The sequence below is a fragment of the Brassica oleracea genome, chromosome C8 (genome assembly GCF_000695525.1).
Source record: "Brassica oleracea var. oleracea cultivar TO1000 chromosome C8, BOL, whole genome shotgun sequence".
NCBI classification, from domain to species: domain Eukaryota; kingdom Viridiplantae; phylum Streptophyta; class Magnoliopsida; order Brassicales; family Brassicaceae; genus Brassica; species Brassica oleracea.
This window is the reverse complement of record NC_027755.1, coordinates 547,557-573,162: the sequence shown is the minus strand read 5'-3', so window position 1 is coordinate 573,162 and position 25,606 is coordinate 547,557. Positions and strand designations below refer to the sequence as shown.

The following is a 25,606-nucleotide window of genomic DNA, read 5'->3' as shown; positions in this document are numbered from 1 at the left end:
AAAATTAATTTTTTCGAAATTCCGAGGAAAAGCACCCTCGGAAATTTCCGACGACCTTTTCCTCGGAATAAGTCGTCGGAATTTAAAAAAAAAATCCGAGGGAATGTTCCTCGGAATTTTTCGAGGGGCTACGTTCCTCGGAAATTTCCGAGGGCCACGTTCCGAGGAAGTCCTCCCTCGGAAAATTCCTAGGAACATTCCGACGATCTAGTGGTCCTCGGAGTTTCCTCGGAAATTCTGTTCCTCGGAATTCCGTCGGAAATTTCCGAGGAATTTCCGAGGAAAAATGAATTTCCGAGGAGTTATTTCCGAAGATTTTTTTCGTCGGTATGTCGTCGGAATAGCGTATTCCGACGACATACCGACGATTTTTTCCCTCAGTATGCCGTTGTTTTATTGTAGTGTAACTTTGAAGGGTCAAACAATGTAAGTAAATGAAGTTTGAAGCTTCCTATCCAAAGCTCTTTTTTGTTCTTTTATGGTACAAATAGTTTAAAGAAGTGACAATGTGACAAGGACTGACACAACATATGCACGAAATACACAAATATATCTTACAAGTTACAACGAACCAGACGTTTTGTATTATTCTTTGTCATAACTTGAAATTGGACAGATAAGATGTTCCATCAAGGCCCTTTTTAAAGTATCCTTTTGTGTATTCTTCTAAAGTAATCTCTCTGTATTTTGGAGGGTTTTCTTCAGAGAGAAGCTCTTTGATTGGTCCATAAACAGTTGCATTTGGAAGCATACTCGTGCTGAAAAAGCTCGCTACTGAAATCCTCGTTTCATTTCGGTTGGAAAGCACCCTATGTTCTGCGCTTATGAACTTGTCGTTGGTTATCAGCTGCATAGCAAAGACATCTCTCAGATTCTCAACAAAAGCAGACACTGTTTGTTATAAATAACAAAATTTAAAAAAAAAAGAATGGATCAATGAGCCTTTACCTGCAAGAAATCTCCTATGTTGATAACCAGAGCCCCGGGAATAGGCGTGACATCGACCCAATGGTCTTGATGATGAATCTGAAGGCCACCGACTTGGTCTTGAAGAAGAATCGTAAGGAAAGAGTTGTCTGAATGGTTATTTGTGCCGATGGTTAAGTCAGGTTGAGGACAGGGAGGGTAGTAATGGCATATCATAAGAAAACCCTTCATACAATCCATCCTCTTAAGCTTATCAGAGCTAAGACCAAGAGCTTCCGACAAGAGTTCAAAGAGCAAAACACCTAAGCTCGTCATATGCTTCGTGTGTTCAATCATAGCATCCCTGAATCAGTATATATATATATATGATGTTGTTACATGTGAGATTTTTTTTCGAATGAATGTTAAATTTATTTATATCAAAACATTTTTACAAATATTGCGTCTTTGTTTTATTTGTAAAAAAAGTTTTGATATGAATAAATTCAACATTTGTTAAAAAAAAGAAGAGATTCTTCAAGAAAGTTACATATGTACCTTTGTAAAAAAGTTATGATACGAATAAATTTTAAAAAGTTTTGATATGAATAAATTTAACAATAGATAAAAGGAGATTCTTCAAAGAGAAATTAAAGAAAGTTACATATGAACACCTGGTTTTTATTTGTAAAAAAATATTTGATACGAATAAATTTAACATTCGTTAGAAAGAGAGATTCTTAAAAGACATAGAAAGTTACATATATGTACCTGCAAACCACAGGGAGCTCTTCAGGGTTAGGAGGATCAGGAGCCATGTAACAAGCGAAGCTATCTCTCCAGCCAACACATAAAGAAGAACTATACAGATCAAAGTTACTATTATAGACAAATCTCTTAGCGGCGTCACGAGTGAAGTAAGATTTCTTAACCTCTAGATCTTGCTCAAAGAACCTTCGAACTCCTCCTTGAATCTCTTCAAGAACGTTCAAAGGAACACCGTAATTGATCACCTGGAAAAAACCCCAGTTCCCCGCAGCGTCTTTGATCTTCTCGACGATACGTTCACGCGAGACGTGGACGTCTGCAAAGTCGATGATAGGGATGGTGGGATCCGAGGCGGAAACAGAAGGTTTCTTGTCGGATAAGGTGCCTTGAGGGACGCGGAATATACGAGGAATCTCGGTGATATGAGCATCGACGAGGCCTTTCACGCCTTCTTTGGTCTCGTCGAAAGCTTTGCGCTCGCTGTACGTGTCGAAGTCTTTGGTCTCCATATGTGTGTTCTTTTATTCTTCAACCTATTTCAAGATTTTTAACAAAGGTTGCTTCGTATACAGGAGAGCAAGAAGAGGAAGAACGTTATCCTAATCTGGATCTTGAGATGACTACCGAGTATTCAAGTGGTTTCTGTGTGTTTCGTTTGTGGTCAGTAAGTTATCGTTAATATAATACTTTTGGTATATGGTGTGTGGGACCGATGATGATCGTTGATGACGTTCTCCGTTTTTGTTGACAGAGTTGTAACTGATGTCAGCAATATGTTTCTTCCTTTTAGTCAAGCTGATGTAATAATACAAACATTGACAACCAGGAAACTGGTAAAGGAATCCTCACAGTGCAGTGTTCTTATACGTCGTCCGTTTGGTATATGAGGTTGACCTTGTAACACCAAAACCACTAAAAATTGAGCTTACAGAAACGTTTTAACAAAAAGTTAACTAGAACACAAGAAAATCGAAGTAGTAAAGAACTTAATTAACTAGAACGTAACGTAAACGAAGTAATAAATGGGTTGCATTGTACCACACGTTAAAACACCATGTAGCTAGAGATGACTCTTATCCTCGTAGTAGCTGAAGGTAGTATTGGTTAAGAAATAACCTGATTGTGACCCACGCGCCTTATCTCCTCTCTCCCCCGTAACCCTACATCTCGAGGCGCCTCCGTCGTCTTCTACTAGCCTCTCCGACGCCTCTCGGCATTGTGAGAGGGCCCCCGTCTTGTCCATCTCCCTCTCCGTTATGGGTTCGGTCGGTGATACAGATCTCATCTGGTCTTGAGGACGAGCTCCGTCGCGTCTGTCGAAGGAATCCTCGCCGTGCTGAGAGAGCTCAGGTTCTGGTGCCTCTAGCGACTGCACTGTACCTTCGCAGTCTCTCTTCGCCGGATTGAGTCCGCCTCTCCCGACCACTGCAAAACCCTGTCGGTTTTGGATTTCAAATGTCGCTGTTAATATTGTCTTCTCTGTCAAGGGTTCTGGGGTGCTACACCTTATGCTCGAGGTCCCGAGACTTCAGATTCTGAAATGGAGATGGCGTGTTTGTCTTCTATTGAATTAAAGCTTAGGTGCTTGCTGTTGAGTTGTAGCTTTAATTAGCTCCTCTTCCCTCCTTCGCACAGATTTAGCATTGCTTGTTAGTCTGGGCTTTGATTTGCAAGTTTCAATTGATACGGGCAGTGGAGGTTTCTTCGGTTTCTTGGTGTTACAGGTTCTTCACTTCAATCCTAGAGGAGGTAGTGAGGCTCATGAGTGGTGATGCTTCCCGTTTCTCTTCGCTGGCTTAGAGGACGAGCTTGGTTGAGGAAGTTGAGCGCTATTAAGCTCTTGGGTTAGTGTTGTCCAGTCTATTGTTGGATCTTGGTTCAGACCTTGTCCCAGCCCGGACCTGAGGGCAGTCCTTGAGCGGGCATGTGTTTGCTCTTCAAAGAGATGACAATTTGTTCTGGCAGCTGGATGAATCAACTACTTGTGAGTGTTATGTGTTCTTGTTCCCTAGTCTTCGGGTTCATCCCAATCAAGTCTGTCTCGGCGCGACCTCTAGTTCGGATTTTACAAGATTGTATCGTTGCTCTTAGTCCTGTTCGCTCCCACGCAGAACGGCTAAAGTATCGATTGCTTTTGATTCTATGTTTTTCACTTTTTTGCCGTAGAATCAAGTCTAGAGGTTTTAAATTTGTTAATCACATCTTGTAAAACCTCAACTTTCATTTCTGAAATGATATTTACAATTTAGCAAAAAAGAAAAAAAGAAATAACCTGATTGTATCACGAGCTAATAGTTAGAGAAAAAGTAGAAAATATTGATAAGAAACATCAGTAAAAATAAAAGGGAAATTTGCCAATATGGAACTAAATCTCTAAAGTATTGTCCCCTTAAAACTAAATCCACAAACCTTGTCCGTATAGAACTAATCCTTGTCCGTATAGAACTAATCCCTATTGAATGTACTGTTTTGTCCTTTTCTTTACAATATACTTAATAAAATTAAAAAAAAATTTATATGAATTAAAAATTACAAACTTAATTGAATAAAAATAGAGCAAAATATTCCCAAATATCAATTTCGTTCTCTCCGACTCTCTTTCTCAATCGAGAGACGATTTCTTTCTCGCCGTCGATACCTTCCGCCTCTGAGATTCTTGGTTAGTCGGAGAGCTTCAACGAGTCGTCATATCTCTTCTCCCTCCTCCTTCTTACGTATTTCCTCTTTCAGAGCCACCGGTTAGATTGTCGTTGTTATCTCCGCCACCGACGACGATCGGAGCTGTTCAAGCTCGGGAGTAGCTTCTCCTCCCCGATTAAGGACGATTAGGTTCACAGTTGTTTTCTTTTGCTCTTCCTTCATCTCGGTTCCGACTATTTGAAGGTTAGGGTTTGAAATCCCGATTTTGTTTTTTTTTTTTGTTCGTTATGTTTATTTGTTTCGAATTGTGTTTCTATGTAGTTTTGAATTGTCTAATAGACTAGTAAATGTGAGATGGTTATATTTGGTTTGCTGTTAACTTATGGAATTCATGTTTTTTAGGAATGGCTCACCAGTTTCCTAAACGCATTCTTCAAGAAGGAGCTGAGACGCAGATTGATAAGATTAACAACACATGTAGACGGACGCTTCTGGAGGCGGTAAAGGGTTCTCTGAATGATGAGTATGAGGAAGTTTTGAAAGACCCTGTCTTCGGTCCACTTCTGGCAATCATAGAGAACAAGCTCATCTACTCAGGGAAGATTATTCACAGCTTCATGTGCAAGCAGCTGAGGGTTTCCAAGCTTCACGAGCTGTGGCTTCTTTTGCGAAGAGGCCTCTTAGGTTTTCTATGCAAGAATTTTATGTTGTGACTGGATTGAAGTACAAAGAGGAACCTGACGTAGACTTCATTAACTGGAAGAATGATAATGGGTTCTGGAGCAATGCGCTGAAGACCAATGCGAAGATCAACTTATATACTATAAGGGATGAGCTCCTTAAAGTCTGTAATGAGTGGACGTATATGGACAGAGTGTATCTGTCTATTATACAATCATTCCTCATGGCTAAGGATTGGAAAGTGTATATCCCTCAAGAATACATCCGTTTGGTGATGGATTTTGAGAAATTGAGGATGTATCCTTGGGGTCTTCGCGCTTATGATGAGCTGATTGCATCAATACTCAGAGCAAGGGAAGATGTGCATACGAAGAACAGCTACGTGTTGGATGGATTCTCATATGCGTTTCAGATATGGATTATGGAGGCAATTCCAGACATTGGTTCTATGGTGGGTAAAAAGATCAAAACAAACATGAAGAAAATGAGATGTAGGAATTGGAAAGGTAGTGGAAAAGTATCCTACCAAGATATCACCAGCCTAGAGTCCCACTTCGATAAGGTAACTGATCTTTCTTCTATTAATATTGAGTTCAATAATTGAACAATGTATGCTTATTGTTTCGTTTGTTCTTGCAGGGAGAGGTGTTGGCATTTATATCATCTACTTGTGATTTCGATGTGATTGATAATACTGAGTTCGTTAGGGAAGATGAAAAGAAGGACGAAAGAGTTGGTAGTATTGTTGAATTGATCAATGCCAAACAAGATTGGAAGCAATTCGATTGGGAAGTTGAGGCTTTGCCTGCACATATGGACCTTTCTGATTCAGAACATGATGAAGATGTCACAGAAACACATGTGGAGGAACCGGCTGATGTTGCAGAGGAACCGGTTGTTGCTGCGAAAAGAGGCAAGCGCAAGCTAATTGATCATGGTGCCGAGTCTCGAAAGAAACAACTGATGTGTCAACGGGCGGCTGAACACAACAGTGGTGTCCCCGGTGATATGAATACCTTCATTGAAGGTTTGTTCACCACTTCTTTCAACTCTTTTAAGGAAGTTGTGCAGAAGGACATCCATGAGCATTTTGACTATGTTGCCAATGAGGTGGCTCAACTCAAGGAACAAGTCTCTCAGATTAAGGGTCTATTTGACACAGTGGGAAAAGGCAACACATCTGAGATTATGTCTCCTTCAGCAACACTTGGGAAAGACCAAGGACAATCATCTCATAGTACAGGTCCTCCAGCAGCAAAGGGAAAAGGCAAGGCATCTGCAATGTGGATCCTCCTCCGGTTCGTCGTAGCTCTCGGCCAGTAAGACAAGTAACCAAAAAATGAAGCTCTATAATATACTTCTCTATGTATTTTGCTATGTTGACTCTTTTTTAATATGTAGGATGAATTATCCTTTGTTGTAATGTCCTTGTATTGTGATATGTTGTATATCGGTTTGTATGAACTAATGATGATGACATGTGGGATTGACTATTTTGTAATGTACTTTTCTATATTTTACTATGGACAGTGTTTTTTAGTATTAATGTTATGCTTGTTTTTATTAACAAGATGTTCAAACTGATGAAAATGAAATGTTGGATTTTTTTGAAGAATTTGACCAAATCATCGAGATATGTAGATAAGGGGACCCAAGACTCTTTACAAGAAGCCATGGGAAACATTTCTCAAGCATCTCATGTTAAAGGTTTTGATCCTTCACAACATCTGGATGGTGATGAACCAGCTGACTTTGTCACTCCACTGTCTTCATTTAAGCCTGCGGATTGGAGACCACCTACTCTGAAAGACGTGGACTCACATGAGGACCGGATACATGATCCCGATTACTCACTAGTGTTTGTCCCTGAGGAATTATGGGCCAAACTTATTGACTGGACCAAAACTTACAAGTTTACATTTTTAATTTTTTTTACAATTCTATCATTCTGAGACTGAATTTTGTAATGCAGAGAACTGAAAATTGGACCATCTATGCTCACAAATGAGTGGGACCTTCAGAGTGGCTCCTGAATAAGGTGAGTTATTAACTTGTTGCTTTTTATTTTGTGTACACCAACTAACAGTCTTTTATCAAATTATGCAGGAAATTGATGGTATGATGTGGTTATTCACTGAGAGGACTTCCTTGCGGCGATGGTTTCCAAATAAAGTAGCCTTCATGACATGCTTGTTCAGTAATCAAATTACGAACTCTTACAACGAGTATAAGAAGGACAAGAAGAAATTCAAAGTAACAGGACTGCTACAACAGTACGGCGTTGGCGAACTTCCAGCACACGGACGAACAAGACTAATGTGGGATCTTGATGTTAACCGCATGTATGTGCCCCTAAATGTCGGTAAGCACTGGATCTCTATGTGCGTCAACTTTGTTACTCGCTCGATAGAGGTCTTTGACTGTGAGGGACTGAGACACCCCGGCGCAGTGGAGCCATTTGCAGTTCTCATCCCTAGAGTTGTCAAAGCCGTTCAGTCTTCTAAGAGTCGGCAGCATCACGTCAAGCAGTATACTGTCTCGTACGCCTCAATTCCCTTCTTATTGAACAAAAGTAGCAGTGATTGTGGAGTATATGCCTTGAAGTACATTGAATGCCATCTTCTAGGCTTGGACTTTTCCCTGGTGAATGACAACAACATTCGTGAAGCACGGCAGAAGATTGCTTATGACCTATGGGAAGCTGCTATTGATCATGTCCTTATTGAAAGGATGGCAAAATTCACTCCCCCGAAGACAATTTCAAGTGCTCTAGTGGAACTTGAATGAAGTTCTTTCTGTTATGACTTGTGTAGGAAGTAGATTGTTATTTGGTGCTTTTATTTGACTCTTTTAGTTACCATTTTTACTCCTTTAGTTACTACCTTATGCGATGACCTAATTCTTATCAAAACATAAACGAAATCAAACCCTATCTATACCCTAAATGGCAGTAAAGTAGGACAAACTATATTAAACCCTATACCATAAATGACACTAAAGAAGACAAACTATTTCAAACCCTATACCCTAAATGACACTAAAGTACCACAATCGATTTGGTGACCAAATTTATCAAAACAATCATTAGTAATCTGAAAAAATCATGATAATCAAAACAAATCTTTATAATGAAAACACATACAAGTTGACCCTAAACCCCGATCCGATTAGAAACATTGTAAACAGTAATTATATAGCTTATATAAGATCATAAAACGGCCACAAACCCTACATCTTGCAGTGTTTTTTCTCCGAGTTCTTAAAAAATCTCTCCTTCTCAAAAGAGAATGACGAACATGAACAACAATGGAGCGATCCCTTCCAGATGCTGGTGTGGAAAGGAGATTGTCACTTATGTTTCAAAAACGGAGGAGAACCCATACAGACGATTCTTCAGATGTGAGATTGGTTTACAGGAAAATCTGATATTTCATTACTTCATATTCTTCTATATGTCAATTGATTTGTTTTGTGTTTTGAAACAGAGAAAAAAAGAAAATCATCTTTTTAAGTGGGTGGACGAGGCTCTGCTTGATGAGATTTAAAGGATGGCTGAGCATCAGGCGAGAGTTGATGAGGAAATTGAAGATCTGAGAATTTCCATGAAGAAGACAGTGCAGAAAGAAGTTATGAACCATAAGCATTCGCTTGATGTAGGTTGCGTAGGAACCTTTTTCAGTTTGTTATGTCTCTGGTCCAAATGTGATTGATATTGTAATGGTTCTCTGATTCAAGTTACATTTTCAAAGATTGAACCAATCTGATTTGCCAATATGGAACTAAATCTCTAAAGTATTTTTTCTTTAGAACAAAATTAACTTTTGTCACATTTGGACATTGACTACCCTTTTTGTATATAAAATTCATATAATTTTTGTCAATAATGCAGTATTGTTATGTTCACATTTGAATTCTCTGTTATTGACAAAAGAAACAAATGCATATGTTCTGCATGATAATCGTTAGTTTATTTAGGGGTGTTCAATCCGGATATCGGTTCGGTTTCAGTTCGGTTTTTTCGGTTTTTTTGGTATTTCGGTTAGTAATATATAACTACCATTATAAGTTCATAATTACTTCGGTTCGGTTCGGTTTATATACCGTCGGTTTTCGGTTTATTCGGTTTTATACCAAAACATAATTATTTAGTTTGAGATCATATTATATAAATTTTAGAGTCATATTGTCATCGCAGTCATTTATTAAAAAGATATTATATTTTCAAATAAAAGAAAATAAATAAAAACGTTTATACCTTCAGATGAAATAATCAAATCTCGAAATTTTGAAAATAAAAATAAAAAACAAAAGAGAAGTATGAAAGAAAAGTATGAAAGAAAATTTTTTTCACTCTTCCATATTTAGTGTTCATCAAAGTCATGCTTCTTCGAGTGAAACTTTGTTCGTTTATAAATAAGAAAAAAGTTGTGAAGATATTTTTCTAGTTATTATCCATCAAATTTATAACATTCACTTTATTTTAATCGATGTTAAAAAAAAGTAAAATGATTGAAAGAAGAAGACTAAGAAAATAAGAAAACTCAGTTGCGATGAATTGTTATTTAATTATATTTTAAGTGTTTTTCAAATTAGGATTCTTTATTAATATAAAAAAATATGGTAATAATTATTAACAAAAGAATAACTTATATAACAAATAGATTTTCATGTGATGAAAATATGTACATATTACATGTTTCTACTTTTGATCGGTTTTGTTCGGTTTATTCGGTTTAATCGGTTATAAACCAAACCATATCCAAATCCTACGGTTTTTATAAAATCATATCCATTCGATTTATATGGTATATACCAAAACCACACCATATTGTCTATTTCGGTTCGGTTCGGTTCGGTACGGTTCGGTTTTACCGGACATGCCTAGTTTATTATCAAACACCATCAACCAGAATTAAATAGAATTCATTGCATTATTTATGATTTCGTCTCCGTAAAACTGCAATCCAATTTATGTTTCGCTATCTTTGTTTGTTTGTTCATTTTTAACTCATTGTTTTCGGAGCCCTCTTTTTTTTTTTTTTTTTTTTTTTTTTTTAAGAAAACTCATTGTTCTTTTTTTGAAAAATTGTTAAATTTATTCGAATCAAAAAAGTTTTTTTTCAAACTAATGCTGCTTTAGTTTAATATGTGTGATATTTTTGAAACAAAATTATGGCGTAGAACCCATCTAATCCAGACGAAAGCCATACCACCATATCGCATTGTTGAAAATTGCTCTGCCTCGTCCCAGAAGTGTAAAACTCATACTTTTCATAGGTTTGGCTCATGTTTGGCTCATGTTTGGCTCAATTACAAATACCTTTGTTTTTAGAGAAACTTTATTAACTAACAAAATCATTTTAGATATGAATAACCTAGTTTACAGCTCAATTCTAAAAAAAAATATAAGAAACACTTACAATCCTGCTTAATTCAATCTCAGTTTGATTTATTAAACCTTCGGTAGAAAATAACTTGTTAAATATGATATAATTAAATTTCTGTAATGTGTCTGTATCCAATATGAACCCAAAAAATGGTTACATTAAAACTGGTTTAGAATCATTAGATTAATTTAAGGTTTTAAATTATAAATCAATCAGTTGATAAAATACGTTCTGGTTTAGTATTAATTTAACTAGTTCGGTTTGGTTATGTCAAACCGAACTCGTTATATGTAGGATGGGAGCAGAGGAACCGAACATTACAGCTTCCAACAAGAAAGATTGTTCCTGTCTCCGACGACAAACGAGACCTCTGCTGCGACACCCTTTGAGATAGATAGATAGAGAGAAAAAATGGGTTTCTTCTCTTTTCTCGGAAGAGTTCTCTTCGCTTCTCTATTCATCCTCTCCGCCTGGCAAATGTGAGTTCTTCTTTAATTTTGAATTCTCTCCTACGAACTTCTATATTGCGAGATCTGATTTGATTGAGATCCTTTCTTTTTGATTTGGTATAACCGCATCTAGAGTAGATCTAGGGCACTTCCTAGCTGATGAATCTAGCTTGAATTCGGATACTTTTTTTTTTTTTTTTTTTCCTTTTCCCATTATTTATTGGATCCAGATCTCTTTCCACGTAAAGATTGATCCTTTGAATCTCTTAACCGATGTTGCTTTGATATCTTATCTAATCAATGTAAAAGTTTGGTACTTTGATCTTTGTCTCTCAATGTCTGATTTGCTCAGTGGTGTTATGTCTGTTTATGTCTGCGTTAGAGAAGGACTCACAATTAAGTCTTGTCGAATCATATTTTACTAAACCCGATCGTTTCGTTTTGGTTACTTCTTATTAGGTTCAATGACTTTGGAACTGACGGTGGTCCAGCAGCTAAAGAGTTGGCTCCAAAGCTTCATCTGACCAAAGCACATCTCTCTTCCAGATTAGGAGTTGCATTGCCTGACATTGAGGTATTGCCTTGATCATCTTATATCTTTTATGCTGTCTATATTAATGTTCGGTCTATTAATTGGAGAATGATTTTTTTTGAAAAAAGGTGAAACAAGTGGTATGGGCAATTGTTGGTCTGAAAGGACTTGGAGGCTTACTCTTTGTTGTTGGCAACGTCTTTGGTGCCTATCTTCTGGTTAGGACTCACTTCATTTCTGTTTATAAATATTATTCAAAGCTTAGCTTAGTTGTTGTATTGACTTTGGATTTTCACTTCTTTGTTTGTTTAGGCTGTCTACTTGGTGGTCGTTAGCCCCATCCTATATGATTTCTACAACTTTGGACCTCAGGACCGCGAGTTCTCTCTTCTGTTTACCGAGTTCTTGCAGGTTTGTCTAAATACCTCTCTTCATTTACGCTTTTTTTTCTCTGCCATGAGATGAGTTCTTGTTCTTTAAAGCTGAAGTTACTCTGAATAAAGAATGTTCATTAGTGGCCTCTTCTCATTCTTTTGGATTGTTAATTGTTTTATATGGCAGAGCGTTGCGCTTCTTGGGGCATTGCTATTTTTTATCGGAATGAAGAATTCGACGACTACCAGCTCCTCCTCCTCCGCCAAGAGGAACCTGAAGAAGAGGACACCAAAGCCTAAAGCTGCTTAGAGTTCTTCTATTTACAACAGCTTCTGATGTCTTCAAGCTCTACCTTCATGTTGCTTCCTTACAATTTTTGCTTCTTTTTCTACTCTGTGGGATTCTAGAGTTAGCCACATTTTTGTGTTTCCTATATTTTACTTTGGGTTCTAAAAGAGTTTTCCCATTTTTTATCAGAGTATACTACCCTACACTTGGCTGCTATTCTTAAGTATCTGACAAAGCTAATTATGTGTGGTCTTGCAGATTTGTTTTTGTTCCAAAAATGATTTGCCTCTCATACAAATTTTTTTAAAAAATTATGTACATTTATCTTAAAGTGTCAAAGATGCATGGATGCCTACATTCTTTTCTTCTCTCTCTTTCTTTCCTTTCTAGCTAATGATGCATGCATTCTTACCTGTCATTTTTGAAAAGCAAGATATTTGTTTTGCCTGAAGGAAATTGACAGAAAGGAAGAGAATCAGCACGTGTTCTTCACCGGACACGTACCATTCATTTTATTAAACGTTAAGATAAAAGTTTTTAAAAAAGCCAACAAAAACAACTGCACCAGCCGGGAATCGAACCCGGGTCTGTACCGTGGCAGGGTACTATTCTACCACTAGACCACTGGTGCTTTTGTTTTAATTCTTTCATCTATGTTTTCCATTTCTTACTTTTCCAAGGACGATGCTAAGTTTGCGTTCAAACACTTCGACTTTCAGTTGCCCGTTACTGTTGGATGGTTATAAGTTGCTTGTACTAATATTTACAAGGCCAATAAAAATACATATATACTTGCATGTGTATACATGGATAAAAAACTTTTCTTTCATTTATTAGTGTGGTTAATCATATAGTAGTTGATCTCACAAATAAATCCTACAAAATGGACAATTTGCCATGAAAATTGAATACTATGGTACTTTCTAGGTGATTTTGGATCCAATAAGATGCTCTTGCGCTCAACACTCTTTTTGTGGTAAGAGTTAAGTTGAGGTAGGCCCAGATAAGAATTGATTCGGTATGTTATGAATAGAAACACATAGATTGAGTGTTTAACTAAATCATGTCTACAAAAAGGAAAAAAAGAAACAAATTCATGTAAGTAGGTCAAGATAGCAGGCAAACATGTCGTGTTAGAAACGAAACTATATAAAAATAAACTAGTTTTTAATCATCTACCACGACGTATATTAAATCAGTCGAATAATCTAACTTTTTTTTTTGTTCAACAGATCGAATAATCTAACTTATGTTCTTATGTCAGCCACAAGTAGTGCCATTTAGAATTTTAGATTCAGTTAATGAGTAGCAGAAGACTAGAAGCACATATTTCTTTTTTTCTTTGCCTAGGACTGTACTTCACAGTCTAGTAGTTATCATTGTTGAATGCATCTTTTTGTTTCAAGTTAAAATGTTCCCAAGTCATGTAATTAGTATTTATCTATAAAATATTATGACAAATGGAAACAGAAAATACTCCAGATTCATAGCCAAAAGTGAAACTCCAAAAAAATAAAAATAATAGAGTAACATTTTATAACATGAAATCAAAACAACTTTATAAACACACATCCAGTTTTAATCAAAATTAAATTTCATACTAATTTTTTATATCCTTCAGGCAAGTTCAGCTGTATTAGTGTATGAATGGTGACGGAGTAAATGTGTTTTTCAAAGCGGTATTATACAATCCGCTTTTGATTCACCAATCACAAGTATTACTGAGGTGTGTGCGGTATTGGTGGACAAAAAAAAGCAAAAACGCAGTTGGTCAAAAGTGCTTGTTAATTAACTGATCACTCTTCAAAACCGCACATCAGTTAATAAGCAGCGTTTTTGTCAAATACGCACTTCAAATAAACCGATCGGTTACTTTTATATTTGAAATAAATATAAAAAGTTGACAATTGTCACATAATTATTAATAATTGTTTTTTTGTTCTAGAGCTAGAGATTTATTTCCATTATAAAAATGCAATAAATTTACTTTATAATTTAAACATGATTAATATATTTAATCTATTTATACATATGACACAATAAAAGATAACACTGTATATATTTATGTGAGAATCAAAGTATTTAATACTATCTTTTTGTTATATAGTATTCCTTTATTAAATATGAAAATAGATAGGTTTTATTAATATAAAAATAGATAGGCATCTGCACATTTATCCAGAACAGAAAACCGTACCGAACTAAACCTTTTTTCGGTCCAGTTCAGGTCTAATATCTTATATCTATGGAATCCGATGATTGGAACCAAATTTTGTATTTCACATTATTTTTAATATTTATCTTGCAAAACCGCAAAATATTTTTTAGCAATCAAACATTATTCTGTATCACTTATTTTATCAAAATTGCACTTATCAAATGCATTTCACTTTGAGACATTTTATTTTAAAATATATTTATTATGTTGACATATTATTTATATTATTTTAATATATTATATATTCTATACCATTATTATTTTATTTATTAAATAATTATTTATACTGCAAATATGTATTGTCACCAATCAAACATGATTCCGCACTGCTTTTTACTTAAAACCACAGTTGTTCCGTACCGCACTCTAATTCCGCACGAACCGCACTTGCACCGCTCCGCACTTTAATTCCGTCCCGCTTTCAATACCAATTCTGTCGTCACCGTTCGGAGCCTTATATAATTTCATATAAAACTATATAAAATATTATGTCCTGATATTTGTCATTTGTCATTTATCATTCAAAACCAGTTTGATGTTCTGAAATGTGTACAGTACACTTTATTATACAGTCATTAACTTCCATATTAAAAGAGAAAAGAATCCAATAATTAAATGGTTTTGGGTAAGAGTCCACGTAGGTCAAGATGTCGTGCTCGTGTTGTGTTCCAAACGAAAAACGTCTATGTTCTCTTCATGCACCCTTTATGGGCCCCACCCATTTCTTTCTTCAGTCTCCCCCTCAATTCCTCTCTCACAATTTACTCGCTTCAGAGTCCTCCTCCTCCTCCTCCTCCTCTCCCATAATTTACTCTCACACACATATCTCTCTCTCGCTCTCTACCTTCTGATGAGTTTTGGGAGATAGAGAGGGAAGGATAGAATCAAAGAAAGAGATAAGCTTTTTCTTCGTGACGATTTACATTCTCCGGGTAAAAGAGATTTTGTCTGACTACTGGCAGTTGCAGGTAACAGTTTCTGAAATGCAAGATGAAATTTAGAGAATTGTCGCTATTTCTCATCTGATTCTGGCTCTGTTGTTAACTATTGTTCTTGTTCATAATTTCATATTTTTTTTTGAGTGAAAGTAAAAAAAAAAAAAACTGGTTGGTGAAAGTAAAAGAAATTGGTTGGTACTTGGTAATGGGTTATATATAACGTTTCAATTAACTTTTACTTACCTCGAACAAGCGTTGTACTTTTGTCTGATTTTGATTTTCAACCTCGAATAATTAACTATAATTATTTATCTCAGGAAGAGTAATGATGTTAAACACATTGTTAGTTCACGGTCTATTGTTGATCTTCTTCTTCATAATCGGCTCCGTCGCCGGCGAAGATAACGACGGCGGCTTATCGATATGCAACTGCGACGACGAAGACAGCTACTTCAGCTACGAAGGAATCCTCGAATCTCAAAAAGTCGGCGACTTTCTAATCGCCGTCGCCTACTTCTCCATCCCCATCGAGCTTCTCTACTTCGTGAGCCGCACCAACGTCTCTTCGCCTTACATCTGGGTCGTCTGCGAGTTCATAGCCTTCATCGTCCTCTGCGGCATGTCCCATTTGCTCTCCGGCTTCACCTACGGGCCCCACTACCCTTGGGTCATGACGGCCGCCACCGTCTTCAAGATGCTGACTGCGATCGTCTCTTTCCTCACGGCCATCTCGCTTGTCACTCTCTTGCCGTTGCTTCTCAAAGCAAAGGTTCGTGAGTTTATGCTGAGTAAGAAGACGAGAGAACTTAACCGTGAGGTTGGGCTTATAATGAAACAGACCGAGACTAGTCTGCACGTGCGTATGCTCACTACTAAGATAAGGACGTCTTTGGATCGGCACACGATACTCTACACGACGCTTGTGGAGTTGTCGAAGACTCTGGGGCTCAAGAACTGCGCGGTTTGGATCCCTAATGAGATCAAGACGGAGATGAATCTCACGCACGAGTTGAACGGTGAGAATGTGGGTCGTGGGCCTGGTGGTGGGCCTGGTGGGTTTTCGATACCGATCACTGAGTCTGATGTTGTGAGGATTAAGAGAAGTGTGGAGGTGAATATGCTGAGTGCTGGCTCTGCGCTTGCCTCGGTTACTACCCGAGGCAAGCCAGGCCAGACGGTCGGGATCAGAGTCCCGATGCTTCGGGTCTGCAACTTCAAAGGCGGGACCCCCGAGGCTATCCACATGTGCTACGCCATCTTGGTCTGTGTGCTTCCTCTGAGGCGGAGCTGGAGCTACCAGGAGCTGGAGATCGTTAAGGTCGTGGCTGATCAAGTCGCGGTCGCGATCTCTCACGCCGTGATCCTCGAGGAGTCTCAGCTCATGAGGGAGAAGCTCACGGAGCAGAACCGTGCGCTTCAGGTGGCGAGGGAGAACGCGATGAGAGCTAACCAAGCCAAAGCTGCATTCGAGGAGATGATGGGGGACGCGATGAGGCGTCCCGTGAGGTCTATCCTCGAGCTGCTTCCTTTGATAACGCAGGACGGGGTGTCGTTACCGGAGACGCAAAAGGTTATCGTTGATGCTATGGGGAGAACCAGCGAGCTACTGTTACACCTTGTGAACAATGCTGGGGATGTGACTAGTGGGACGCATTGTTTTAGTTTGCGTTCGGTTGTGAAGGAAACGGCATGCTTGGCGAGGTGTTTGTGTTTGGGGAACGGGTTTGGTTTCTCGACGGATGTTGATAGAGCATTGCCTGATTGCGTCATGGGCGATGCTAGGAAGGTGTTACAAGTGGTGTTGCATATGCTAGGAGGTGTAATGAACCGGAAGATCAAAGGGAATGTGAGTTTCAAGGTTGTGCCGGAACGAGGAAGCTCAGAGGTTGTGAAAGAGAGCCAAGAAGCGGCTTGGCGACAATGCTATTCCAAAGAATACGTTGAAGTTAAGTTTGGATTTGACGTAGCTGCAGAAGGCGAAGAGAGTAGTAGTAGTAGCAGCAGCACTAAGGTTAGACATTTATGTTTTTTTTTTATGTTATAAAATATGTTAATGGGCTCTTCCTTGTTTTGTGACAGTTCATGCAAGGGAACGTTTTGGTTGTGGAGGATAGTCAAGGTTTGGTGAAAAGCCTCTCTGTTGTGTTCCGGTTCCAGCTCCGGCGATCTATAGTGTCACGAGGCGGTGGTTATTCTGGGGAAACTTTTAAAACATCGACTCCTCCGTCTACTAGTAACGGTCATTGGCGTCAGTAAGGGGGACATGTTAGAGTAGAAGAGAGGTGATTTAGGTGAAGGGTTAATAATTTCAGAGATCAGAGAGAGAAGTGGAAAGTAAAAACAGTGCCGTGTTTTGATTGTATAAACCTGAAAAAAATTAACTAGGTTTTAACCTATTATTATGTAGGCAAAAGGCATGGTTCAGACTTGTTACCTGGTATGGTAGATAACAGAATTAAAAAGTTGAATGTGTAGGAGGATGTTTTTTCCTCTTTTCTCTTCCTGTTATTGTCACATCAGTGTCGTTAGATATTCGAAGGAAGAAAACTAATTAGACAAAACAAAAACGGACTAAGATTAACAACTTATTAGTTATCACAAAGCCTACTAACTCCTAGGCCTGGGACGTTATCCGATCTGAGATTTGCTCCGATCCAATCCGAAAATACGGATATCCGGGGGGTTCGGATCCAGATCTTGATTTTACGGATCCGAATAGTAAAATTTTAGGCCTGGATATCCGGATCCAGATCCGAACTTACTATTTATTTAAAATATAATTATATATATATATATACTATATATAATTTTTATATAAAATAATGATTTTTTTAAATTTTATTCAATTTCAATAATTTTTCATTTAAAAAAGTTAATAGGCTAAATAAATTAAATAAATCATTTTAATTAGGTAGTTTTTAATTTAATTTTTAATTTTTAATCCGGATATCCGCGGATATTCGAATTTTAGTCCAGATATCTAGAGAGCCCGAATCCGGATCTGGATAGGAATTTTAAGGATCCGGCGAATCCGTCCCATGGCTATTAATAACTCCTTTGTAATATTACTAAAATAACGATTTTTTTTGTGCACAACTAAAATAATGATATTTTAGATTAGCTAACTTTAAACATGGAATTGGATCGGACCACGTAAGCTCACTGGATTTTTCAAAACTTCATAATCTTGACTCTAACCAAGATTAAGCTTTTTCCTATTAAAAAGCTGTTTGAAACTCATACCAAAAATATTTCTTTTGACATATATATCTTTATTCTGAGCAGAAATGTAATAAAAATCAACTAGTGATGAATTATTTTACTGTAATTTTTATTTATTTACTGTTGTCTTAAAAGAAAATCCAATTAGATTAAGAGAACGTAATTTTATTTTATCAAGTTTATGTAAATAAAGTTTTTAAGGTTTTATTTATTTTATTAGGTGGAGCTGTTTCGTGCGACATCTCGCTATTTATCTCTCTCATTCATTCTTGCGTCGTCATTTTTTCGTTCTCTCGCTCGCTAGAATCTATTGGGAGCTGCCATTCAACGAATAAACCTCTCTCTCTCTCTCTCTCTCTCTGCTCTTCCCTCCTCCATCAACAGGTTCGCTTCGATTAAACCGTTAAGCCCCTTCAATATTTTGTTCTGATTCCGCGATGATAGTAGTCTATGTTTCCTCTCTAATCCGAGAGCCGTTTTTGGATTCCCCGATCGTTGATTTCATCTTAGGTTTAATTGAAATTGGGCGCGGGTTTCTATTGGAGATTGTAGCTGATTGAAAAATCAACAGGTCTTCCTCTAATTTTTCCCAGCTGATGATGCAAGCATCTGAATTTGCGAGATTGAAATTTAGGGTCTATTATCTGATGTTGGCTCACTGAGAATTGAAATTAGGGATTTAGACTTTCACCTTTCTTTCGTTGGGTTGATTAAAATTGGTACAGTTGTAGAGATCGCTGAGTATGATTTTAAGTTATAAGCTTAGGAAAGTGTCAAGGAGATTAGATGAATCGTTTACATCATTTGCTTTTTGTCAGCTAGTCTTTTTCATTACACTGAAAACTTGCCAAATCATGTCTTATTAAATTTATTTACTCCATTTTTTTCAAGTTGAAGGAGAGAGAGCTTTGACGGAAAAAAAATCCATACTGGGGAATGACAGAGACTGTTAATGAAGATTCTGGAGTGGGGCGATCAGTAGAGGCGAGTTCTAATGGGCACCACAGTCTATCAGGAGAATCACTCTCACTCTCTAAGTGGCGGTCTTCTGCTCAGGTGGAGAATGGGACGCCTTCCACATCCCTCTCTTACTGGGACACCGATGATGATGAAGACCATGGTAGGTCTTTTTGCAGCAATATTTATTTTCCATGAATATCATCTAGTTGTACGGTTTTGGGTATCTTCAAAATGAACATCTTCATGCTTTGTACAAACTGAAAGTGGTTTGACAGATGTGACTCAATGATGTCCATGCAGTTGGCTCTCATTTCTAAATTGTTCTTTTCCGAAAGTTTGTATCACATCTAAAAACTGGCTACTTACTCTCTTATATGTATGATATCTGTGTGCCTTATTATACTTTTATGTGTATTCAGCTATTATATGTGAACTTTTTATTTTTTTTCCAGGTCTTAAACCTTCTCAGTTATTTGGAAAACATAAATGGAAGATAGAGAAATTCTCAGAAATCAAGAAAAGGGAGCTCCGTAGCAATTATTTTGAAGCTGGCGGCTACAAATGGTACATGACGTAGTTTAATCTTTCTCATCCTTAAATTTTGTCTCACAATAATAAGTTGGGATCTGGTTTTAAGGCTCTGTTTTGTTACATTTGTCTTCAACTTTTCAGGTATATTTTAATTTATCCACAAGGATGTGATGTTTGCAATCATCTCTCCTTGTTTCTCTGTGTTGCAAACCATGATAAACTTCTTCCAGGTTAGTAGTTTTGTCCACTGGTCTGCATGGCCTCCTTTCTCTCTTTGGATACCTGGTCATTAGGTTTCTTTGTTATCTTCTTGATACAGGCTGGAGTCATTTTGCTCAGTTTACTATAGCTGTGGTGAATAAAGATCCAAAGAAATCCAAATTTTCAGGTGACTTTTTGAGTCTTAATTTTCTTGCCTCCCTTTAAATATGCAGACACCTGAACTCACCTCTTGCAGATACACTTCACCGGTTTTGGAAGAAAGAGCATGATTGGGGATGGAAAAAGTTTATGGAGTCAACTAAGTTACAGGATGGGTTCATAGATGATTCCGACTCTCTTACAATTGAGGCTCAAGTTCAGGTGATCAGGTAATGCAAAGTTGACTGTGTATTGTTAGAGCCTGAGTAAAATATTACCACGTCCAGTTTTCCATGCTAACATTCACTTACAGCTCCACAAGTTCATTTTTTTCTTTGTTTTCCGGTGTCACTTATTTATGTATTTTGGATAATATTCCTGTAACTGGTCCTTGCAGGGAAAGGGTGGACCGACCTTTTCGCTGCCTTCACTGCGGTTATAGGAGAGAGCTTGTTAGGGTGTATTTGTCAAACGTAGAGCAAAATTGCCGACGTTTTGTGGAAGAGAAAAGAAGCAAGCTTGGGAGGTTGATAGAGGACAAGGCAAGATGGACGAGGTATTTTTCATTGCAACTTATACCCGTAGCTCTCTAGATTCCGAAAATGTAATCATAGTGCAGTGGCAATTTTTGAAGAAAAGTGAGCAAGAACTAGCTGTGGTTACTTTTCCTCTGAGGATACCTTGCTATGTCTAGAATTTTCTTGTTTTCCACCATGCGTTTGGAGTCCAACATAAATTTGCTTTAGTTTTAGAAATATATTTTTTTTTTTTTTCGTGGTTGTGGCTCTCCACTGTCTCTGATTTACAAGTGTTTATAGCCTAGGAACTTGAGATGGTGGGACGGATAATCCCTTAAAGAGGATGTGGGAAAATTTTCTTAGTTCACACACTTGTTGAAGGCCAGGATTTACACCAATCTAGTAGAGTATTGTTGCCTCACGTTATATTTCTTGTGTTATCTTTTTCTCTCAAGTTGAGCAATTTTGCCTAAAAAGGAATCGATTATCATTCTTGGTTGCAGCTTCGGTGTTTTCTGGTTAGGGATGGACCAAAACTCTAGGCATCGGATGTCTAGAGAGAAAATGGATGTAATCCTAAAAGGAATTGTAAAACACTTTTTCATTGAGAAGGAAGTTACCTCCACTTTGGTGATGGATTCCTTGTATAGTGGGTTGAAGGCTCTTGAAGGCCAATCTAAGAGCAAGAAAGCTAGGGCAAGATCGTTAGATGCCAAGGAATATCCAGCTCCGATTGTTAGTGTGGACAAAGATATGTTCGTATTAGTTGATGATGTGCTGTTACTCCTAGAGAGAGCTGCTCTAGAACCGTTGCCTCCAAAAGAGAATAAAGCCCCACAAAACCGTACAAAGGTCGGTTTCATGAGGTGTATATATATATATATATTTTTTTTTTTTTGGGGTAGAAATTCCGTTCTCTGTGATTGTATCTGCATTCGTTTTATATTGTTTTTTGTTGTCTGTCCATTTTCCTCTTTTAGAGGTCTTGTTGCATTGTCCACTAGAAAGTTACATGTAGTGAAATAATTGTTTTTGTTCTTCGATGCAAATCTAGGATGGCAATGATGGAGAAGAGGTCAGCAATGAAGCCGTTGAGCGTGATGAGAGACATTTAACTGAGTTGGGCAGACGAGCTGTGGAGATATTTGTTCTTACCCATATCTTCAAGTAAGAGTCCATAACTATGTTTCCATAATTCTATTGTTTTCTTCCTTACTGTTCTTATGTATCGTACTTCAATATCTCTGACAACTGCAGCAGCAAAATCGAGGTTGCATATAAAGAAGCCATTGCGCTAAAAAGGCAGGAAGACTTAATTCGTGAGGAAGAGGAAGAGTGGTTAGCAGAAACCGAACAGAGAGCCAAAAGAGGAGCAGCAGAGAGAGAGAAGAAATCTAAGAAGAAACAGGTGTGATACTTTCTGCTGTTCCAAAAACTAATCTTGCTCCTGCATGTCCTATACAGCTTTGATGTTGATGAAAGTTTTCTTTGGTTGTTGGACATTTTTATAGGCAAAGCAGAAACGGAACAAAAATAAAGGGAAGGACAAAAAGAAGGAAGAAAAGGTGACATTAGCAACACATGAAAAGGATCTCGAGGAAAACCACCATGATGAGGAGGAAAATGATTCTGTTACAGAGAAAGCACAACCCTCAGCTGAAAAGACTGATACTCTTGAAGAGGTGTCCGACATATCTGACTCCGTGGATGGTTCGGCTGACATTCTTCACCCTGATTTAGAAGATGGGGACAGTAGTTCTGTTCATTGGGATGCCGATGCTTTGGAAATTCATCCTCCTCCATCAGAAGGGAGCAGCATTTCCATATCTACACCCAATGGAATTGCGGAAAGAAAGAATCCGTCCACTATGGATGATAGTTCCTCGACTTGTTCTAACGATTCTATCCGGTCAGGTGTTACCAACGGCTCTTACAAAGGGAATTTCTTGAATTATCAAAACCAGAAGTCACCAAACAAGTAAGTTTGTTTTGACCTTCCCTTGTTCTGTCTGTTCTGATTACTAATGATAACACACCTTTGTGATTTTGCAGAGGAAAGAACCAGCAAGTAAAAATGACATCTGATGCCTGCAGTTTAGTGACTGTGATAGATGATGATCAGCCAAAGAGTCAAAATTCGTCTTCCGAATCTGATTGGGTTGTTGTCTCCCACATCCAGGAATCAGAGAGCTCTCGGAATCGTAGACCCGTTGGGAAGGTTGGTGGTCACTCATACTTTAAGTGTTCAAAACTTATAGAAGTGAGATTCTGACTGATTGAACTAATGCAAATTCCTATTTCAGCTACGCAACGTGGCTCAAGTCATTGTGAACTCAGCTCGCATGGATCGACTTGAAGAGAAAAGCGCTGCTGTGCTTTCTTCTCCAAGAACTGCTGCTAAGAATCCTCCACCGTTAACTCAGACAAAACAGGAGAAAAGGAGCGTTTCAAACGCAGACGCTGTTCCAAACAAGAAAGTAATGTCAGCTACTGGACCACCTTCATCAAGTCAGGTGTCACCGCCATCTTCAGATAGTCAGTCGCAAGCTGGTGGTCTCAAAGCTGATATACAAAAGATCACTGCTCCAAAACAACCTGCAACAACAACTGTAACAAGGCCTTCTAGTGCTCCAATAATCCCTGCGATGCGACCAGCGCCTGTTATCGTCTCCTCCTCGGTTCAACCAACAACACCCCTTCCTCGTTCGGGTCGTCTAGGTCCTGACTCTTCACTACGCAACCACCAAACTTACACTCCTCAATCCTATAAACACGCCATAGTCGGTAACTCTCCTGGCTCGTCATCTAGTTTCAACCACCACCCAAGCTCTCATGGAGTTGTCCCAACCACATTGCCGTCAGCATCTTACACACAAACACCGGCTTATCAGTCAAGCTTCCCTTTCGGTCAGGATGGGTCCTTTCGATCAAGGAGTTTTAATTCTGTAAACATGGGAATGAACAACCGTTACACACCGGCCGTGGCTAGCAACACTTCTCTGAACCACATTGATACTGAGACGGCGCGACAACAAGCACAAAGCTTGATGACCGACGAGTTCCCTCACCTAGACATCATCAACGACCTGCTGGAAGACGAAAACTGCGGCAGCATGGTGTTTAATGGAAGCATATTCAATTCAGAACCTCAGCTGTTCAACAACCAATACTCTTACCATGGTGGTGGCAGTGCTGATTTAGGCATCTCAGGTGAGTTATTGTCTAGTGGCAGGTCCAGGAGTTTTGGAGATGAAGGATTCCACTACATGCCACGTGGACCATATGCAGAAGGTTTGATACCGACGCAGTGGCAGATGGCAAACATGGACCTGTCTTTACTAGCTATGAGGAATAGTAATATGGAAGACACAGCATCATACCATCACACATACAACTTTGGATTGGACTCTACGAATCAGAGTTTTTCTTCAGGGATCAATGGCTACACTGAGTTCAGGCCGTCCAATGGTCACTGAGTGTGCAGCACCAATCTCTGCCTCTTGTGAGGAAATGAAAGATGGATTATAGTTTTTTCAGGTATTTGGGATTTGTAATGATTTTATTTTATATGAAAAAAAAGGAAAATCATGAAATATACAATTTGTGTAAAGAGTTTTGTCTTTGTCTTCCTCTACGTTTTCAAATGAATAATCCTTTCCTTTTATATAAAAGATAGATTCCGCATTTCTATAAACAAATATGTTCTTGTAAGTTTATATAAATAACTATAGTTAACCCCTTTTTGTAATAAAAGATGGAACTACAATAGTTAACTTCGGTTGATATAAGTATAACATATGGTTTATTATCTTGTCTAATTGTATAATGTATGTGTTGTAATTTTGTCTAACTTTGCCTAACCTCTTGACTAGTTCTTCGTGTGGCCAATCCTTCAAAATCTGATCAAATAAAAACACTCATAATCGATTATCCTTGGAAAAGCCACGAGAGAAGAAAAAAAAAAAGGAAGGAAAACATGAACCTAGGATCGGTTACACGGTATCTTGAGGGAGAAGTAATCGATGAAGGCGGCAAGGACAAGGAATCACAAGTTGCGAAATTACCATCCAGATTCATCGAGCGATTCGTGCTGAAAGGTATAAAAGTAGATCTCATCGAACCTGGTCGAATCGTCTGCTCCATGAAAGTCCAACCTCATCTCCTGGTAAAATATTTATTTATTTTTTAAAACCTAATTTGTCGATTTATAATTTTGGAATTATGGTTTGTTGAGGAAAGAACGCAGGAAAATTCTTACACGGAGGAGCAATGGCGACAGTGGTGGATTTGATAGGGACAGCTGCAATTTACACAAACGTAGATTCAGATCAGTCGGAGGGAGTATCAGTGGAGATCAATGTTTCATACCTTGATGCTGCTTTCCTTGACGTAAATATCATAATATTCTTTTTTTTGTTTGTGTTGGCAAAGAAACGAAATATTCATATTAGTGATTTTTATTACAGGAAGAGATAGAGATTGAGTCAAGGGCTCTGCGTGTGGGCAAAGCTGTAGCGGTTGCGAGTGTTGAGCTGAGGAGGAAGAAGAATGGTAAGATGATTGCTCAAGGTCGCCATACTAAGTACCTTGCTCCCCGTCCTAAGCTCTGAATGAATCTTATTATTTTTCTTTACCTACAAGCAAATAAGAATCGGTTAATTTGTTTTCATCTGACCACGAGTTTGCGTGAATCAGATACTTAATAATAATGCTATAATAAAACCTAAGTGATCTACAATTGTTAAAGACGATCTTTGTGGGTAACTTAGAATTTGAATAATGTTGGTTTGTGATACAAAGGTGATCTCTGTTTTATTTTCGCATTTTCGCATC

General features: G+C 38.1%; 5 protein-coding genes and 1 non-coding gene across 10 annotated transcripts; 4 read left to right on the top strand and 2 right to left on the bottom strand.

The window, feature by feature from the left end:
- Nucleotides 1-445: 445 nt before the first annotated feature.
- LOC106309777 (1-aminocyclopropane-1-carboxylate oxidase homolog 6-like) lies at nt 446-2,320 on the bottom strand. Its single transcript, XM_013746909.1, has 3 exons — nt 1,678-2,320; nt 949-1,270; nt 446-847 (listed from the first exon to the last, which is right to left on the bottom strand). Exons 1-3 carry the CDS (start codon nt 2,181-2,183, stop codon nt 596-598), a joined length of 1,080 nt encoding a protein of 359 aa, XP_013602363.1. The 5' UTR covers nt 2,184-2,320; the 3' UTR covers nt 446-595.
- Nucleotides 2,321-10,650: 8,330 nt separating this feature from the next.
- LOC106309944 lies at nt 10,651-12,231 on the top strand. Its single transcript, XM_013747107.1, has 5 exons — nt 10,651-10,861; nt 11,291-11,405; nt 11,492-11,581; nt 11,676-11,774; nt 11,925-12,231. Exons 1-5 carry the CDS (start codon nt 10,794-10,796, stop codon nt 12,045-12,047), a joined length of 495 nt encoding a protein of 164 aa, XP_013602561.1. The 5' UTR covers nt 10,651-10,793; the 3' UTR covers nt 12,048-12,231.
- A 355-nt stretch (nt 12,232-12,586) lies between these two features.
- Nucleotides 12,587-12,657, bottom strand: TRNAG-GCC. Its single transcript has one exon. It is a non-coding gene; the product is annotated as a tRNA-Gly (tRNA).
- Nucleotides 12,658-14,936: 2,279 nt separating this feature from the next.
- On the top strand, nt 14,937-17,682 carry LOC106307314 (ethylene response sensor 2). The gene is made up of 3 exons (XM_013744236.1): nt 14,937-15,212; nt 15,500-17,193; nt 17,262-17,682. Exons 2-3 carry the CDS (start codon nt 15,508-15,510, stop codon nt 17,436-17,438), a joined length of 1,863 nt encoding a protein of 620 aa, XP_013599690.1. The 5' UTR covers nt 14,937-15,212; nt 15,500-15,507; the 3' UTR covers nt 17,439-17,682.
- A 972-nt stretch (nt 17,683-18,654) lies between these two features.
- On the top strand, nt 18,655-24,421 carry LOC106311869 (MATH domain-containing protein At5g43560-like). 5 transcript variants are annotated; one of them, XM_013749188.1, is made up of 14 exons: nt 18,668-18,788; nt 18,915-18,975; nt 19,302-19,524; nt 19,817-19,928; nt 20,037-20,125; nt 20,215-20,283; nt 20,353-20,485; nt 20,653-20,811; nt 21,277-21,625; nt 21,828-21,940; nt 22,031-22,181; nt 22,285-22,751; nt 22,826-22,991; nt 23,077-24,421. In XM_013749188.1, the coding sequence occupies exons 3-14, from the start codon at nt 19,341-19,343 to the stop codon at nt 24,247-24,249; spliced, it is 3,165 nt and encodes a 1,054-aa protein (XP_013604642.1). In that variant the 5' UTR covers nt 18,668-18,788; nt 18,915-18,975; nt 19,302-19,340; the 3' UTR covers nt 24,250-24,421. The 5 variants fall into 5 exon arrangements, with proteins under 5 accessions (XP_013604643.1, XP_013604644.1, XP_013604640.1 ...); XM_013749187.1 differs by having other exon boundaries at nt 18,669-18,788; nt 19,296-19,524; XM_013749189.1 differs by lacking the exon at nt 18,915-18,975 and having other exon boundaries at nt 18,655-18,788.
- Nucleotides 24,422-24,628: 207 nt separating this feature from the next.
- Nucleotides 24,629-25,606, top strand: LOC106310935 (acyl-coenzyme A thioesterase 13-like). The gene is made up of 3 exons (XM_013748161.1): nt 24,629-24,938; nt 25,013-25,162; nt 25,240-25,606. The coding sequence occupies exons 1-3, from the start codon at nt 24,750-24,752 to the stop codon at nt 25,381-25,383; spliced, it is 483 nt and encodes a 160-aa protein (XP_013603615.1). The 5' UTR covers nt 24,629-24,749; the 3' UTR covers nt 25,384-25,606.

What these genes read in the sequence shown, in the direction of transcription:
- LOC106307314 (XM_013744236.1), top strand. Translation starts at nt 15,508, where the DNA reads ATGATGTTAAACACATTGTTAGTTCACGGTCTATTGTTGATCTTCTTC. An exon ending in GTAGTAGCAGCAGCACTAAG is followed by an intron (nt 17,194 to 17,261) that starts GTTAGACATTTA and finishes GTTTTGTGACAG; the next exon opens with TTCATGCAAGGGAACGTTTT.
- LOC106311869 (XM_013749189.1), top strand. Translation starts at nt 19,341, where the DNA reads ATGACAGAGACTGTTAATGAAGATTCTGGAGTGGGGCGATCAGTAGAG. An exon ending in GAAGCTGGCGGCTACAAATG is followed by an intron (nt 19,929 to 20,036) that starts GTACATGACGTA and finishes TCAACTTTTCAG; the next exon opens with GTATATTTTAATTTATCCAC. An exon ending in CCCCACAAAACCGTACAAAG is followed by an intron (nt 21,626 to 21,827) that starts GTCGGTTTCATG and finishes ATGCAAATCTAG; the next exon opens with GATGGCAATGATGGAGAAGA.
- LOC106309777 (XM_013746909.1), bottom strand. Translation starts at nt 2,183, where the DNA reads ATGGAGACCAAAGACTTCGACACGTACAGCGAGCGCAAAGCTTTCGAC. An exon ending in GAGCTCCCTGTGGTTTGCAG is followed by an intron (nt 1,271 to 1,677) that starts GTACATATATGT and finishes ATACTGATTCAG; the next exon opens with GGATGCTATGATTGAACACA. An exon ending in ACATAGGAGATTTCTTGCAG is followed by an intron (nt 848 to 948) that starts GTAAAGGCTCAT and finishes TTTGCTATGCAG; the next exon opens with CTGATAACCAACGACAAGTT.
- LOC106310935 (XM_013748161.1), top strand. Translation starts at nt 24,750, where the DNA reads ATGAACCTAGGATCGGTTACACGGTATCTTGAGGGAGAAGTAATCGAT. An exon ending in AAGTCCAACCTCATCTCCTG is followed by an intron (nt 24,939 to 25,012) that starts GTAAAATATTTA and finishes TGTTGAGGAAAG; the next exon opens with AACGCAGGAAAATTCTTACA. An exon ending in TTGATGCTGCTTTCCTTGAC is followed by an intron (nt 25,163 to 25,239) that starts GTAAATATCATA and finishes TTTTTATTACAG; the next exon opens with GAAGAGATAGAGATTGAGTC.
- LOC106309944 (XM_013747107.1), top strand. Translation starts at nt 10,794, where the DNA reads ATGGGTTTCTTCTCTTTTCTCGGAAGAGTTCTCTTCGCTTCTCTATTC. An exon ending in TTGCATTGCCTGACATTGAG is followed by an intron (nt 11,406 to 11,491) that starts GTATTGCCTTGA and finishes TTTTGAAAAAAG; the next exon opens with GTGAAACAAGTGGTATGGGC. An exon ending in TCTTTGGTGCCTATCTTCTG is followed by an intron (nt 11,582 to 11,675) that starts GTTAGGACTCAC and finishes TTGTTTGTTTAG; the next exon opens with GCTGTCTACTTGGTGGTCGT.